We start from the raw sequence: 16,494 nt of genomic DNA, 5'->3' as shown, positions 1-16,494 counted from the left end.
ATGCATCTTTTAGGGTTATTTCACTTCTTTTTTTCATCACTCAGAAGACTACAGCCTGTTTACTGAGTTAAGTCATGTGATGTTTGACAACTCAGCCGTGATTGGCCGTTATCTGAGCCCTGAGCAACTATGATGTCATATTCCGTCTCAGTAGTGTTATTAATAATAATTATATTAAATAGTTTACATTTTAAAAATAGTTATGAATAAAACAATGAAATAAAAATACCATCAATGTTTTAATAGTCAATTATTTTGTTGATTATTATTCTAGTTGAAAAAACATTTTTGATCTCTTGATTTTTTTAAATGGAACTTTTTTTGTTGTTGTATGTGTTTTATTGACAAACAAGGGAATGGGTAAAGCATTTCCAAAGTGAAAGCAAGTGTTTGTGTAATTCAACACAGTGATAATCAGTTTGCTTTCATACAGAAGGAAATTTCCAGTTAACAGGATGACTGATCATTTTGACGATTTTAAGTGTTTTTTAATATAATCATATCAATAATTTTAATATAATCATAGGTTTAGTAATCTGCAATAATATTATATAGCCTAACGGAGGCTGACACGTTTCACCACCATACACATACCATACTGTATACTGTATACAGTAAAAATACGTAGACTTAATCGTTGCATTCTGTTCACCAGTAGATGGGACAAAAGTCTGAATACTGTCACTTTAATGTTCTACAAATGCATTTAAATGCCATGTTTAGACAGGTGGCGTTGCATAGAAAATGTTGTAAAGAACATTTTGGCTTGACTTCCTCTTTAGAGGCAAATATGAAGATGTGCATTTTTGTCCTTAAAATGTTGCGATGAAATAAAGCAGATAAAGTGGTAGATCATGGATGATGGATGGATAAAATCTTGCGATGAAAGAGTGAAGACAAGTTTGTACGAGTACGTTCGTTTTGTTTAGCACACGCTGCATCTTGTTGCCAGGTAACGGCGGGGTCCGTCCTTCTTTCCTACCTTCCTTCTTTGCTTCCTTCCCTCCTTCCTCCCGCCCTCCCTTCCCAGCATCAGCAACCACCTCCTCTCCTCTGCCGCATCTCACGCACGCTTTACGTGCCTTGTCATCACGCACTGGGGCAGGTTTGCATCTAGCACGATGCCTCTCCATCCCGGAGGCGGATCCACGGACGAAAACACGCAGTGGCGTTTTAAAACACGGACTTAGGGTGGTGATTTTGAAGTGTACCGTGATGTTAAATATGCGAACAGAAGAGGAAGCAGTGAGCAAACGCGCTTAACACGCGAGTGGACGTGATGCCCCGCGTGACTGCGGGGAGGAAAAGAGACGGCCAGGCGGACTTGTCACTGTTCGATTCCCGATAGGTGGATCGTCCCTTCTGATGCATTTTCTAAATCGACGGAAGGTGATACGTGTTGACTAGGTGAGAGATCGTCATTTTTTTCTGTGGGCCAAACAGAAGGTCGGATGATGCTCCGCCCGGGAGGAGCACAACACACATACACGCAGCCGAGCGGCCCACAATCTGAGAGAGATGCGCGTCTTTCCAGCTTTTTTATTTTGGGATGTTTGACAACGCAGTGACTGCTGCTGCTGCTTGCCGCAATGCCACTGGCAAGAAAGTGGAAGTGGTAGGAGAAGAAGCAACAAAAATAAAAGCGAGTAAAAGCGTCAATATGAGCCACACAGAGGAGTCTTGTTGCAGGAGGAGGTGCTGTGAGGTGTATTGACTTATACGGACATGGCTGAAACAGTCAAATGAGCTGGCTGTTTGTGTGCTCCATTCTCAACTTTCTGCTGACCAGGCTCAGAATGTTCAGCCTCTTTTGAACTTTGCCTAAAGAACTGCACATAGAGTCCAACCTCCTCCTATCAAATCTCCAACATGCCGTCGCCATCAGACTCCAGCAGCGTGGCGTCCGCCTCGGGGTCACGGGGTTGGTCGGACAGCCGCCGTGGCATTTCGGGCCGAGGACCCGGGGGAGCCAGGTTGCTCCTTTACCTGGGTCTCTGTCACTTGAGCCTGGGCGCCATGGTCCTGGCCTTTTCCTTCACCAGCATGGCCTTCACCTCGTCTGCTCGTGTGAGGCAGTCCTGTCCCTTCTGGGCTGGATTTTTTGTAAGTACAGACTAATTTACAGTATCATGCTATACAGTTGACTGAAACCTTCAAAGTTGAACATGGCGTGTTAATTCCAAACGCAGTCACGTCCCCAGTTATAAAGGTGTGTGTACATTTGATATCAAATGATTGTCTCAATTTATCTAAAGATCAAAAGTCACATTGGTGGTGAAAAACGTTTGAAACTATTGTTTTTGGACTTCAATTTTCGATCACAAGAATCTGCCTGTTTGAAGTGGGTGTGGGGATGTGCAGACAACTTTGACCCACTCTAAGGAATGCCTTGTTGATTTGTGTCCTTGTTTGTAGGTGGTGGCATCTGGCATAGTTGGCATTATCTCATGGAGGAGACCTTTAACGCTGGTGGTATGTCCATTTTCTTTTTCCTAACACTGTGACCCGAACCAGGATTTCAAATCTGAAACCTCTCAAGTTTAAGGCTAATCACCGTTTCACAGGCATTGAAGAGAGATGCAAAATACTATTTGACAGTTCTGAGAAGAAAAATAAAACAAAGTTTGATGACAGAAATTTTTATTACTGTACATGTAAATACAAATATTACTTTAAAACAGAAAAAATACAATGGCTGGTGATGCTACCAGGGACAAAGGAAGTACAAGAGCTACCAACAGAACAGTTTTTCCATCTTTTTTCCAACCAGCAAGATGAATTTGATGCTATGTGGAATTAGAAATGCCAAAAAAATGAACAATAACTTTGGATGAAACATTCATGGTGGCTGTTTACTTAATCAAGAGTGCTAACGCTAGCGAAGGGGTTTCTGTTTGGTTCCATTATATTGTAACCACTTAAAACGGTCTGAAATTCAACCAATCTTGATATTAATCATAATAAAATGCAATAAAAATAGTCTTGAGCAAACATAACAAAAAAAAATCCAATTTAAGGTATATGCCTACTTAGTGTAGTGTTGTTAGCAAGCAGGACAATTAGCAACTCTTCATTTGTTCATTTAGAATTACTACCATCATGACTGATTAAAAAAAACATAATACCACGATTAAAGCACAAGATTTTTCACAGTTATAGGATTTGATTCACAGCTCCATCATACTGCAAGTTTTCCCACGTACTTGCTAAAGTTTCCTCCAACATTCCAAAAACATGCATGTGTATTTTATTTGCTGCCTCTTGCTCAAAAGTCAGTTAGGCTTGAGACAGCCCCTAATGAGTAATAGTATAGAAAATGGATGGTCATATGATTACATTAGCAAAAATATACCGTTAGCTGGAAGAGACAGAGGGGTTGTGGTTTGACATGAAGGATAAATAACCAACAAGGCACTTAGTCTTTCCAAAAGATGTCATGCAACTGCGTTTTTTTTTTTTTTTAAATACGCACCATAAACAGCAATTGAACGTGACAGACCACACGAGGGGTCTTGTATTATTAATCGATCTGGCAACCCCTCGCAGATGGATCCTCTTGTAGTTGTGAATTATTGATACATTCCTGTAAAATATGGCTTACATATTTGCAAAGTTACTCCAGGCTGGAAATGTGTTTGTCTGAGTCCTGGAAGAACATTTGTGCCTTTGTTCTTTGTTAAATAGATGAAAATTTAACAATAGATTCAGTTTGGTGCAACATATTATTAGTGATGCTTTGTGATAATAAACAGGCACATTAGCTACATAAAAAATCATAATGCAAGACTTGATTCCCAATATGGTCAAAAATATTACATTTAATTATTGGGACATGCTATACCTCCAGAAAATTTGACTGCAATAAACTACGTACTATATTTGCATCCATAACAGCTGTGAATTATCAAGAATACTTTGTGTAGGACCGCAGTGTACCTTGATTGGCCCCTTAAAAGGTATCTTTGTAAAAAATTTCCTTTACACTAAAATTTTAGCTCAATAAAAGATCTTCAGTGATTTAAGATGTTTTCTCGGGGCAAACAACCAATCACTGCTCAGCACGTAAATATCACGTGATCAAACTCCCAAAACAGGTGAGCCGTGATTGGTTGTTACCTGAGCTATGAGGAAACAGTGATGGCATTTTCAGTTGTGGCAAATGCCCGCCCCTAGAGATAGATAATGGTGGATTTTGCCGCTTAAATCGTATTCTACAAATGCAATATTATTTATACAGAATGCCATGTTTAGACCAATAGAGTCACATACAGCAGTGGTTCTCAAATGGGGGTTCAGGTACCCCTGGGGATACTTGAAGGAACTCCAGGGGGTACTCAAGATTTTGAATAAAATAAATAAACAAACATGCAAAAATCAAATAAAAACACAGATTCTCCCCTGTACTAGAATGGCTCGACCCAATTTGTCACGTGCCACCTCTCGTTACCTGTCAAGTTAATGTTTTATTTTTGTGAACAGATCTCTAATATGATCCCAAAAGAGAAAACTTTAAACTGAACATTACCTGTGATAAATGTTTATTTATTTATTTATTTATTTATTTATTTATTTATTTGTTTGTTTGAGAACAGGTCTGGCACTATTGTGGCGAAATATTTATCAATAATTAAATTAATTATTTTGTGAACAAATATCTAATGTAATCACAAAAAAGGGCACTTTATGTTTAGTATTTTTCTGTTGACAAATATTCATTTAGAATAATTTCTTTTTCAGAACAGGTCTGACACTTTTGTTGATTATTTTTTGTGGGCAAATATTTCTAAATAATGAAGTAATATCTTTTTGATAACAGGTCTCTTTCATGATCTTCGGATGGAGTGATCTGAACTTTAGAAATGTTCTAAAGTTTAATAAAACAGCCACAGATTATTTTTTTTTAACCCAAAAATGCTTTACACTAGTTAAGGGGTACTTGGTTGAAAACATATTCCACAGGAGGTACACCACTAAAAAAAAAGTTGAGAACCACTGACATAGAACATAGTATTGTATAAACTATCCTTATGATGCATTCCTCGAGCTCCAAAGCTCTGTTAATGAACGTGAAAGAATGAAAGTCTCTGACCCTGCGTCCCTCCACAGGTTTCGCTTTTCATGCTGCTGTCTGCAGTGTGTGTGATCCTAAGTCTGGCCGGCTCCATGCTCTCCTGTCAGAACGCGCAGATGGTCAAGTCCATGCTCACCTGCCAGGTACTAACACAGCACAAGCCTCATGCTAAAATGTCCTTCGAAACAGATGCGCGATGGAATATTCCAGGAATAGATTTTAACTTCAGATAGTTCTGCAGTGCCTGACTTTACACTCATTCTCGGTGTGAAGGTGGAGTTTGGCCGTTGTGTGTGTTGTGCGCCTACGGAATCCTGCTCCAGCAAAGAAGATGGAACCCTTGTCCTCAACTTGAATTCTGACTGCCACTCAGTTAGACATCAATTGAAGGTAGGGAACGCTGCTTCTTCCCGGTAATGGTCGTTTTACACATTTGGGCTAAAACCTATGTTCTGCAGGACTTGTTGTTTAGTGCGTGTGGTCTGAGTATTCTTTCCACCATCATCTGCACTCTGTCCACGGTCACCTGCAGCATCCATATTTTCTCCCTGGACCTCGTGCACCTGGTGAGTTCCCATGCAAAGTTAGACTTTTTCAAAACAAATATTCCTTAAAGAAACAACTACATATTGTAGTATATGTATAGTATATGTATAGTATATATGTATAGTATTAGGTCTCAAAACAGATGCTGCGGAAGATAGTTTGTGATCCCCCGAGCAGACTACATTCCATAATCGAGCAAATAATAAAGTAGGCAATAAAACAAAAACAAATAAACAGTAATAGAGCAACATGGGCAGTAATAATGAACAACTAATAAATAAATAGACTTCATTTCTGAGCATATTATGGTGCAGACGGAGTGGAAGAAACTGTATACATTACACAGAGCAAAAAAAGTTTTTATTCAACATTTTTCACTACATTGTGTCATTTCAAGCCAAAAACAAAAATAAAAACAAACAAAAAAGCCTCTAACAAACAAAAATGCAAACTTCCTCAAAAACCTGGTCAGAGTATGAATTCTGCATCATACATTGTACTGTATTTTGAAAAAAAGTGTACGCTTTACCCCGACCCAGCTGGCGCCCCACCGTTCTCGTTCCGTCAACCCAGAATGCACCACGCCTCAGGATGCGTTCCTGACCAACATCATGGACTTTGAAGAGTTTGTTCCGCCCATTCCCCCTCCTCCTTATTATCCTCCTGAGTACACCTGCAGCTCGGAGACAGATGCGCAGAGGTACGAATAGCAACAACTGACACTTTATTAGAATACCTTTGACTGATGCTTTCAAAAAGATAGGTATTTAACAACTGTTTGTTGTTGTTTATTTATATTTCTTCTTAATATGTTTCATGCATAGTATTACCTACAATGGCTCCATGGAGAGCCCCATTCCGCTATACCCTACTGATTGTCCTCCCCCCTACGAGGCCGTGATGGGACAAAGAGCTTCCAGCCAGGTGAGCATGATTGCCGACAAATATGTTTTTCATTAAAAAAATTTAATTGGCACTGGAGTGATGCGTCTGGTGAAATTTTGTGTCGGTCAAGGCCACAATGTTTGACCAACATGGAGCTGAGCTGTCTGGAGAGCGAGCAACATCTACGGCATTTAGTGGAGAAGGTGAGCGATTATTTATTACATGTGACATGAACTACTCAATCAATGAATTGATCGCTAAGAATAATATATTTTGTTGGGTCGTATCACCAGGTGGGTGCTAGTGATTGCCTAATCTGGGTTATTCATGTTTCACTTTGCCCTACTGTCATTTGGTGTTCCACAGGGTTCAAATTTGGGGCCTCTGCTCTTTTCTTATTTCATATCATATTTGCTGCCCCATTAAAGAATTATTGATTCAGTAGAGACTGAATCAATAATATTTTTATAGTTTGCAGTCTAAACAAGGGAAATTGTCCCCTGCTACGGGAAGTTGAGCGAAAATTTAGATCGGAGACATATTCTTACATCATACGTTTAAGAAAACACCAATTGCTTGATTTATTGACTGATGATATTTGTCGCAGTTGATCAAGGGAATTAACTTGTTCCGGTGGCATTTTGATGTTCCTAAACGGAACAGATATATCGACGTTGGTAGCTAAATGAGTCTCCTCCACGATAACCATTATCGGTACTTACACAGCTATTGATCCAGTTCTTTTACTGCTACACCTTAGTGGTGTAAAGACTCACACTTATGTTTTCCTAGCAGTTTAAATAAAACAGCAAGACCTGGCAAAGATAGCAGCAATTTTCCTGCCAGTTGATTTCTCTGCAGAAGGAATAAATGTACGTTTTAAAATGAGTTTGAACTCAAGTAAATTTGTTTTTTTTCATTGTTTTTTATTTCATTTTATTTTAAACTAGGTTCCACAAAGTGCCTGAGTAATTCTCACTTATTTCTTATATTTAGTCTCCATGGACAGTGGATCTCTGCTCATGTCAGAGATCGTGGACATCCCAGATGATTCATCTCCATCCGAGGATTCCTGTCTTTTGGAGGTGGGGATAAGGAATCAAGGCGGCAGGGCCAGCAGGACAGTTAGTGAGATAAGCGACGGCCCGGATGTTGGAGCGGAGCGTCTCAGTCTCCGTGGTCCACGATCGCAGACTCCTGAGAGTCCTCTGGCAGGAGGACCCAGAGCCAGACGTTTTCTCAGAGGAGAGAGGTCCAATTCGTGTTCTTCACCCAGCACTGCAACCACCACGTATAGGTAGGCGGCCCAATCAGTGTATGTTAAATAAAGCGCTTTTATTACATACTGTACAATGGAGTTTCCCCCGGCATATCATAAGCTTGTGGCCTGACAGACATTTCCTGCCTCAAGGAAGAGTAAATAGTAGTCAACGAGTATTTTCCCAGTCCGTCCCTGACTACCAAGCTTAGCAAGTTTTCTGAAGGTAGACCCTGCAGTATTATTGACTATCGTCCTCCTCCAGGTCTCCAATGTTACGACGCCAGGCAATGCTAGCTCGAAGCTGTTCTCAGCTGGGGGACATCGTGGGGCCCACCACCACATCACAACAAATATCCCCCATTCCAGACATCCAAGTTCGCCCCTCCACTCCTTTACGCCAAGCAGGTGGCCATGATCCCTCTGCTCCCATCACCAGCGAGCAGGGTATGGGTCAGAGCGGTGGACCACCGTTACAGCGCCAGCCTCTTTACCTGCGACGACGGGCCGGAAAGAATAACGCAAACTGTGGAAGAAATGACCATGAAGGCCTTCTGCGCATTGTAAGGTCTCATAGTGAGCCGGGTCTCAGCTCCACTACAGGTGCAGGTAACTAAGGCATGGTACTCCTAATGCACTCAGAATTGCGATTAAGTGTCCTTGGGTTCCTTGGAAGGTGATATATACCAGTATTTTTTTTTTTTGCCCTTTCTCCTCCAGTTGACTTGAGCTTTGGGTGCAGCAAAGCTTCTCCAGACATAGGTAAGATCGGCTTATCTCTACATTGATGAAATGTTTAAAATTGTTGTATTTTGGTGGTTTTACAATAAAGACTGTAAAAACATCTTTCATTCTAAGGTCCGTCCAATGAGGCCTTGCTGCTCCCCCGTCCCTCTTTACCACCAGCTAATGCTCTACCAAGAAAAGACAGCATGAAATCCACAGATCCCGGGGTGCAAGTTCCCTCCAAAGCCCCCCCGGTGTCTCCCCTGCGTTTACCCAGAGAATATCACCGCTCACTTGGTGACCTCAAGGTTTGTCTGAAAAAAGTTCTTAAATAGCGTTACTTGCAAATACAATGTACCTTTGGGCATTACATAAATATTAGAATACCCATTGGAGATGTTGAGAGTAGAACTGTTTTAGAGACAAACTGTCATCGTCATAAAACTACTGGTTAAAAAAAAATGGTTGGAGAAAAGGGTCACTGTGTCCTAATTTAATCTTTTCATATATACGTTTTCATACTGATCTTGCAACCTGTCTTCCGCAAGGTGACTCGAGTTCTGGTAGCCCGCCTCCTGCAGCGCTCCAAACGCAACCTGGCGCCCTCCTCCGAGCATGCTGGGAGTGCTGCGCAGGTCCCTAAAAGGAGAGGAGGAGCTGAGGCCACCGCCACCAACCATCTGTCTTTGGAACAAGTATGTCAAATCTATTACAGCTCACCTTTTTCTCGCAAACAGTGGTGTTTTTTTTTTTTTTTTTTTAATGAACAGGACAATTTGTCCTAATTGGGTTACAATGTCTTAAATTCCAGTTTCACTTGGCATTGATGGTGATAGGGGTACACTAGTTATGTTGTGCAGCATGGTGGCTGGTATTTAATAAGTCTATATGATCGGTTTTAGGGACTGCATAGAATACATACATACATTCATACAACACAAATAAAGAGAAAGTCCCATAACTACTGTTACTGAGTTGGTAAGATTCTATAAAAAAAAAGAAGTAATTTTTCACAAAGAATAATGAACATATTCCTGTGAGTAATGTTATATTTTCTGTCAACAAGTATTGCTTTATGACATTGTTACATAAATTCTCTCAATTACATCCCTCCATTTTCTATAGCTGCCTATCCAGACAGTAGGTGGGGGACACCATAAATTGGTTGGCAGCCAATTGCAGGGCACACAGGGACAATCAACCATTTACACACCCAATCACACCTGAAGACAATTTACAGTGTCCAATACACATACACATTTTCCTGATTGTTTTCTATTTTTGGTTAGCCATAAAGCGAACTTTTGTTTAATTTGACAATAAAGTTCACCTGAGAGTTCCAGCTCACCATCTATTGCATTCGTATGAAGAGTTTTTGCTGCCAAAGCAAAAATCAGTCTAACTGTCTAAATTGCATGATTCCAAATGAGGACAAGTGGTTTAAAAAGTGAATGGTAATTTTGTTCAATACTATTCCAAAAATGACTGAAATATGTCAAACCTCTACCACTATTTGTGGAAAATGTGATATTATGGTAATCAGAATTGTTTTCTTGTTTTTTGTTGTTTGCACTGGGGGGAAAAAAAAAAAATCTCATCCAGGTTTGGCGAGCCCCTTGGAGCACCAGTCGAGGACAACCCAACCACCAATCCCACCAGCGCACTCACCATCACTCACGCAGCGACAGCCGTCATAACCGCAGCCATCGCGGCCGTGCCCCGGAGGGCATCCACCTGCGCAGCTGCGGGGATCTAAACTCCTCGTCTTCCGTATCCGTACGGCGGTTAGTGTCTCCTCACCTGCAGCATGGCTCATCAGGAGCGCTCTACTCAGAGTCTGTCCTGTGAAGACAAACAGAGGGATTGGAGATCATCAAATCTTGAGTTGTGAAGATATTTGAAGACCCATCTACTTCAAAGTCTTATGGCCTTATTCAGAAGGTGCTGTCCATCACTATGAATACCAGACAAGACGCTCGTCCGGCTTTATCTAAACAGTGTTAGCCGAGACCCTCTTTCCGTTCGACTGCAGCCTTCCCAGTGGAAAAATCCTGGAGACTGACAGGCCCTCAAGCATTCAACATAATGGATTACAACATACTAAAAGCCCTTTTGTTCATTGTTGTCCAACGTAAGGGGTTGGCAGGTTGACTGGTGATTAAAAAAAATATGTTGTCTTCCATGTATAAAGAAAACGAAAAGAGACTTGACCATGCTTATTTAGCTGAGTGTGATATAAGCTAAGCAAACCTGTTCACATTTTTCTTCTTTTTCCAATTCTACCCGCCACCAATGCATTTGCCGGCATACATAAATACGAATGCATGTCTTGTATTCTCTATGGCTGGCCCCTTGGAAGCATGGTGAGGTGTTCATGCATGTTTCGGTACCCCCCCACAAACATGAGACAAGAGTATATCATGTCTTCATTTGCATGGGTTGATGTTTAGTTATTTTCCCCTTGTCCACACGCAACATACACAAAGTGTTAAATGACAGATATGTGTGTGATAAAGTGTTGCAAACCAAATATGCATATGCAGCACACTAGTTTGGTATGCAATATTTCCTTGTGCACCAAGTACATCTGATTGTGGCTTTCGCAGTTGGGTCCTGTAAGATAACGATGTGTTCATTGCACTGTGACTGATGAAACAAGTCTCTTGCAATAAATGTATATATTTGTAAAGACGCTACCGTATAGGGCTCACACTAAGGGGATCAGGCTGATTTTTTTTTCTGCAAAATGTACTGAATTGAAGAGGATAACATCAGCAAAAGTGCATTTTGTCTACACACAAAAGAAAGGAATTTTGAAAATGTACATGTACTGTATACACACATGCAGGCACTCTCCACCGAGATGTGTTTCTACCTCCTCCTGTCTTGCATTATTATTGCATTATGTCTTGCATTATTTATTTGAAGAAATGTTTATGTGTATGGCAGGCTTTGGAGGATACAGCCTTAAACCCTGAATAAATTGTATGTAAATATGACACCTATTCATTGAGTCCATTTTGTAAACTTGAGTTGTGAATGTGTTGATTTTTTTTAAACATTACCAGGCATAGAATTTTAAAAATACATTCAAATCTTCACATTTGGGGGTGACAAAATTAACACTAGTATTTTCTTGTTTTAATGCTTAACGCTTTTTACTTCAATTTTCCTTCAAGTTAAAAAAAATTCTCGTTCATTGGTTCGCAGTCATCCCACTCCACTTTAAGCCCCTCCTCTTCTGAAATTCGATTGACCAGTCTGTGTGAAAGCCCATCCTGGTTCGATACAGATGACCAATAAGAAGGCAGAGAGTAAACTCGAGCCTTCGTAATCCCCGCCCGCAACCACCGGCGCAAGGAATGATGGGAGATTTAGTTTTGCGGCTTCCAAATAAAAGAGGCGTTATTGTCATCGGAACTACAATCTCCACATCCTGATTTCAAGATACGTTCACGGTCCTCAGTTTGATTATAAATCGAAAAATCCAACGGGACGCAACTTTGCACTGTTCTATCATTCAGTTTGGAAGACGAGCACAAAAGAAATATGGTAAGATAAAGGGCAAATGTGATGAATACAAATATGGTTTTTGTGAGTATTAACTTTAAATACTACTCGCGTTGCTGACAGGCAGTTTAAAGGTAAACGATGCCAGCTAACGTCAGCCAACGCTACATGTTATGACAAGGGAAGCTGCTAGCTAAAAATAGCAATGTGTGTTTATCCTTGCTCTGTTTGCTAAAAGCTAACTAATTTCATGCACCGCTTGGTCGAATCCAAGGAATGAATGTCGAATGATTATATTTCTCACTGGAAAGGACAGGCATTCGGATGTTAGTTTGGGATGAGGCACCTCTTGCGTTTGCCTATGAAAGTCCCGAAAATGGTTCGAATCGTGCAGCCGAACGCGACGTCGCTTCAAGTACAACACCGAGCGTCTCTGCTGTCGTCTGTCCAGGGAGACAGCACCTGCAATGGGTCGCAAAGCAAAAAGGCTCTGCTCTCGGACCCTGGGCTGTTCGAAGCCCAGTTCGAGGAGCTGGTGCGGGAGCTGACAGAGCAGGATTTAACGGACCCCGTACTACTCGACGCCCAGAACCGGCTTAAAAAGGTGACTCGGTGGCTGTAATGTCACCAACGACTCGGTACGTCTAATGAGCGTTAACTAATGTCGTGTTTGTTTGCCAGGTTTTGCACTACAATACTCCAGGTGGCAAAAGGAACCGTGGCCTCTCTGTGATTGGCTCCTTGCGCGAGCTTGTCCCACCGACCAAGCTTACGCAGGACGACGTGCAGCGGGCTCTGGTGGTCGGATGGTGTATTGAATTGGTAAGTCGTGTCCTCAATATACGTTATTGGAGCCTCGACTTGCGATATAAAGGGCCCAAATATTGGTATTTTAAAACTTTTCAGTGTAATATACTCATGTAAATTACATTTAGCACATTGTTTCTAATGAAACGAGTTTTTTTGTTTACTAACTTTTCTAATCAAGAAGTGAAATTTCTCGTTGACTGAACTTTCACACACTGGCGGCTGCGCCCCCTTCATGACATCGAGCCAACCGGCCTTGATGAAATGATAACAATGCATGAACGTTGTAGCAATCTGTAATGGCAGTTGGAGGCAGAGTGAAGTAAAGCCAAAAACAGGCGTTTTAATGACATCAAAATGAACTGGAGAGCCAACAAAGCAAAAGACATGTAAAGCAACTACACACAGTAATAACAGTTTCTTCTATCAAATCGCTCCCTTTCATAATAACTGTTCAGGGTAAATTCTGTACTTCATCATTCATTGTCCAACTCTCCAAACACACATTTTCTCCACTTTGATATTTTCTACAGAAAACCATTATAACTAATAAAGCAAATGATGCTCTTTGTTTGACAGATTCGGTGGACAATCCCTTCTCCCCAACCCGGATTGAAAATGAAAGTAAAAAACATGAAATTCTCCTTAGATAAGGTCGGCGTGTATTTACTCTTGCACGATTGGTAAGGGGCTGTACGAGGGCCTTTCCTCCTAACTGCTATGTTACAAATAGTGATGCGAGAATGAAGTCCCTTTTTGGTCCTCCATTTGAACGAACACTGATGAGAATGCAACAACCGATACCTTCGATGATGCTCACAAACATTTGCCCCTCAGGAGTATAGGGGCTTAATAAAAAGAGATAGCAAACATTTTGTCTAACAAAAGCACAAAGTTGTTGACATGTTGTTGTCAGTTCTTACTATCAAGCTTATGTAAATCTTGTCTGTCGATGTAATTGAAATGAAAAAAAAAAATCTACCCATGGGTTTTAAAATGAACCGACCTCGAAACTTCACCGATTTGATCTTCTTTGTCCATCTAAGCTGATTAAGATGTGGCTGAGTACTCAGAGTATCAGTTTCACACCTGATGTGTCACACTGCCTTAACACTTTTTGGCTCTGCGGGTGTTGTTTGTAGCTTCAAGCCTTCTTCCTTGTTGCTGATGATATCATGGATGCATCTGTGACTCGCAGAGGACAGCCCTGCTGGTACAAGAAGGTGAGGCATGATCCATTTGGAAACGATTTGTTTTTGTGGAGATGTTCCTCAATTAAAAAAAAAAAAAAAATCTTTTTTTTGTTTGTTTTTTTTTTAAGGAGGGCATTGGTTTGGATGCCATCAATGATGCCTTCCTGTTGGAAGGCTCCATTTACAGGCTGCTCCGCAGACACTGCAGGAACCAGCCCTACTATGTCCACCTACTCGAGCTATTCACCGAGGTATTTCTAGATTTTGTATTTGAATATATTGGAAAGGATGCAGGACTGGCATGATGGACTTGTGGTCAGCACATCTGTCTCTTAGTGAAAAGGTCCTGTGTCCAGGCTTCTTCCCACATTTCAAAATATACGTGTCATTTTCAAGAGTCTAAATTGGCTAGTGTTTTTAAATGTTATGAGAATTAATTCATATGACAAAATATATCACAATGCTTTGAGAATAGTTTTTTTTTTCCAACATTATGAGTATAGGCATAATTTTAATAATACCTACTCCTAAAAAACTGTAATTCTATATTCTATATTATACTCGTACTATTAAAATGTATTAAAACCCCAGCTCATGACCAATCCAGGATGTACCCTGGCTCTTGCCCAAAGTCAATAGCTCCAGTTCACCCACGATCCTACTTTGGACAAAGAGTATAGAAAATGAATAGATGTACAGGTTGCACAATAGGATTTCACGACATTTTTTTTGTTGCAGACCTCCTTCCAAACAGAACTGGGTCAAGCTCTAGACCTCATGACCGCGCCCCCTGGTCACATTGATCTCAACAGATTCACCATGGAGAGGCAAGTAGAAGACATGACGGAAATTACAGTACGAAAGCAGTGATTCCCAAATGCTATTCCTGATAATTCTGATCATTTGTTTTTTGGGGTACAGATTTCACACTGAATTCACGAGTAAATTGAGACAAGTTCATTATTTCAGTGTTTACAAATGGTGTCAAATTTGTCTTTGATAAAGGTTGGGAAACACTACTATCGTTCAATGTTTTGAAAGTATTTTCCTCTTTCAGGTACAAAGCTATTGTGAAGTATAAGACTGCCTTCTACTCCTTCTACCTCCCAGTGGCAGCAGCAATGTACATGGTAAGTAACTCTGCAGTTAAATAAATGCCCAAACTTTTCCTGAACCATTTTTATCACATCCTCATAGGCTGGAATCACGGACGACGAGGAGCATAAAAATGCCAAACTCATCCTCCTGGAGATGGGAGAATTTTTTCAAATCCAGGTGAGGCTTTATGGTATTATTGTTATTCCTTTTTTTATTTTATTTTTTTTTTTAAACTGAAACAAACTGTTATGTGCTCCACATGTAGGACGACTACCTAGATTGTTACGGAGACCCTGGTGTGACGGGAAAGATCGGCACGGATATCCAGGATAACAAGTGCAGTTGGCTGGTCGTCACGGCGATGGAGCTCCTAAGCCCTGAACAGAAAACAGAGCTAGAGGTGGGTTCCAATGCATGAATTTTCCATTGTTTTCTATTGTGTGTTTGTGGAAATGAGAAAAACCATAAATGTGTTAACCCAAAAGAAGCACGGCTCTCTCTACAGCTGAACTAAATAAATAAATGAAAAGGTAGCTAAGATGACCTTTTTGGGCCTCCTCGACTGGCTAAAAAATTGTATCCGCTCTCCCTCTCAGGCATGTTACGGGCGGCACGATGACGCCAGCGTGAAAAAGGTCAAAGCGCTGTACAATGCCCTGCAGATGCCAAGCCTCTACCGCAAGTATGAAGACGAGAGCTACCAGCGTTTGCAGAAGCTCATCGCGCGTCACGCTCAGAACCTTCCTCACGCCGTTTTCCTCAATTTTGCCAAGAAGATTTACAAGAGGAACAAGTGAAGAGAAACATGAGACGATGTTGAAAGACTTGAGTTGCCCGAAGTGGAGAAAGTGCTTTAGTTCCATTCACACTTCAGCTTCTTATCTATTTATTGCAGCATTCCCCAGTCATTTTATGCTGCAGAGTTTCACAGAGATTTGTGATTTATAGATGCATGAATTTTGCTATACTGTATGACAGCTATTCATTCAGGCAGACTTGCTCTCTTAATTCTATATTTTTATATCTGCTGCTGTAAGTAGAGGCTGCCCTAGACTGGTTGTTTATTGCCTCTAATAAATAACAAAAGACCAGATATATGATTCTAGTCTTTGCACCGACATGCTGCTGTTTTAATGCATCCTGAAAAGAACCTCCAGCAGCTATTTTCTATTTGAATCGTGGGTTCTCAAGAGCATATCATAGCTGACCTCAGGCAAGAGGTGGGGTACACCGCAGGGCACATTAAAACATTCACACTCGTTTTCATACATAAAACTCGTCCTAAATGTTGGACTGGGACCAGATTCAAACATAAAATTGAGAAAGATGTGCTTTTTTTGTTAGTTTGTTTTTTCAGCTAACTGCCCCAAATTCAGCACAAATTTTGGGTGGAAGAAAAA

General features: G+C 40.9%; 2 protein-coding genes across 3 annotated transcripts; both read left to right on the top strand.

The window, feature by feature from the left end:
- Positions 1-1,111: 1,111 nt before the first annotated feature.
- On the top strand, positions 1,112-11,485 carry LOC148426470 (protein ENTREP3-like). Its single transcript, XM_088409579.1, has 14 exons — positions 1,112-2,103; positions 2,416-2,472; positions 5,107-5,214; positions 5,345-5,461; positions 5,530-5,637; positions 6,157-6,317; positions 6,442-6,541; positions 6,633-6,705; positions 7,499-7,799; positions 8,026-8,369; positions 8,481-8,522; positions 8,619-8,794; positions 9,035-9,181; positions 10,089-11,485. The coding sequence occupies exons 1-14, from the start codon at positions 1,870-1,872 to the stop codon at positions 10,332-10,334; spliced, it is 2,214 nt and encodes a 737-aa protein (XP_088265705.1). The 5' UTR covers positions 1,112-1,869; the 3' UTR covers positions 10,335-11,485.
- Positions 11,486-11,896: 411 nt separating this feature from the next.
- Positions 11,897-16,212, top strand: LOC148426469 (farnesyl pyrophosphate synthase-like). Of its 2 annotated transcripts, XM_088410673.1 has the most exons (10): positions 11,897-12,038; positions 12,448-12,600; positions 12,678-12,818; positions 13,946-14,026; positions 14,125-14,247; positions 14,735-14,823; positions 15,054-15,126; positions 15,194-15,271; positions 15,360-15,494; positions 15,691-16,212. In XM_088410673.1, the coding sequence occupies exons 1-10, from the start codon at positions 12,036-12,038 to the stop codon at positions 15,889-15,891; spliced, it is 1,077 nt and encodes a 358-aa protein (XP_088266799.1). In that variant the 5' UTR covers positions 11,897-12,035; the 3' UTR covers positions 15,892-16,212. The 2 variants fall into 2 exon arrangements, with proteins under 2 accessions (XP_088266799.1, XP_088266798.1); XM_088410672.1 differs by lacking the exon at positions 11,897-12,038 and having other exon boundaries at positions 12,178-12,600.
- Positions 16,213-16,494: the final 282 nt, after the last annotated feature.

The sequence above is a fragment of the Hippichthys cyanospilos genome, chromosome 3 (genome assembly GCF_059441005.1).
Source record: "Hippichthys cyanospilos isolate Australia breed blue-spotted pipefish chromosome 3, RoL_Hcya_1.0, whole genome shotgun sequence".
NCBI lineage: Eukaryota > Metazoa > Chordata > Actinopteri > Syngnathiformes > Syngnathidae > Hippichthys > Hippichthys cyanospilos.
Note: the sequence above shows the minus strand (reverse complement) of the source record. Positions and strands in the feature narration are given on the sequence as shown.

Coding starts and splice junctions, on each gene's coding strand:
- LOC148426470 (XM_088409579.1), top strand. CDS start 1,870: ATGCCGTCGCCATCAGACTCCAGCAGCGTGGCGTCCGCCTCGGGGTCA. Junction 2,473..5,106: donor GGAGACCTTTAACGCTGGTG/GTATGTCCATTT, acceptor GTCCCTCCACAG/GTTTCGCTTTTCATGCTGCT. Junction 5,215..5,344: donor AGTCCATGCTCACCTGCCAG/GTACTAACACAG, acceptor CTCGGTGTGAAG/GTGGAGTTTGGCCGTTGTGT.
- LOC148426469 (XM_088410672.1), top strand. CDS start 12,334: ATGAGGCACCTCTTGCGTTTGCCTATGAAAGTCCCGAAAATGGTTCGA. Junction 12,819..13,945: donor TCGGATGGTGTATTGAATTG/GTAAGTCGTGTC, acceptor TGTTGTTTGTAG/CTTCAAGCCTTCTTCCTTGT. Junction 14,027..14,124: donor AGCCCTGCTGGTACAAGAAG/GTGAGGCATGAT, acceptor TTTTTTTTTAAG/GAGGGCATTGGTTTGGATGC.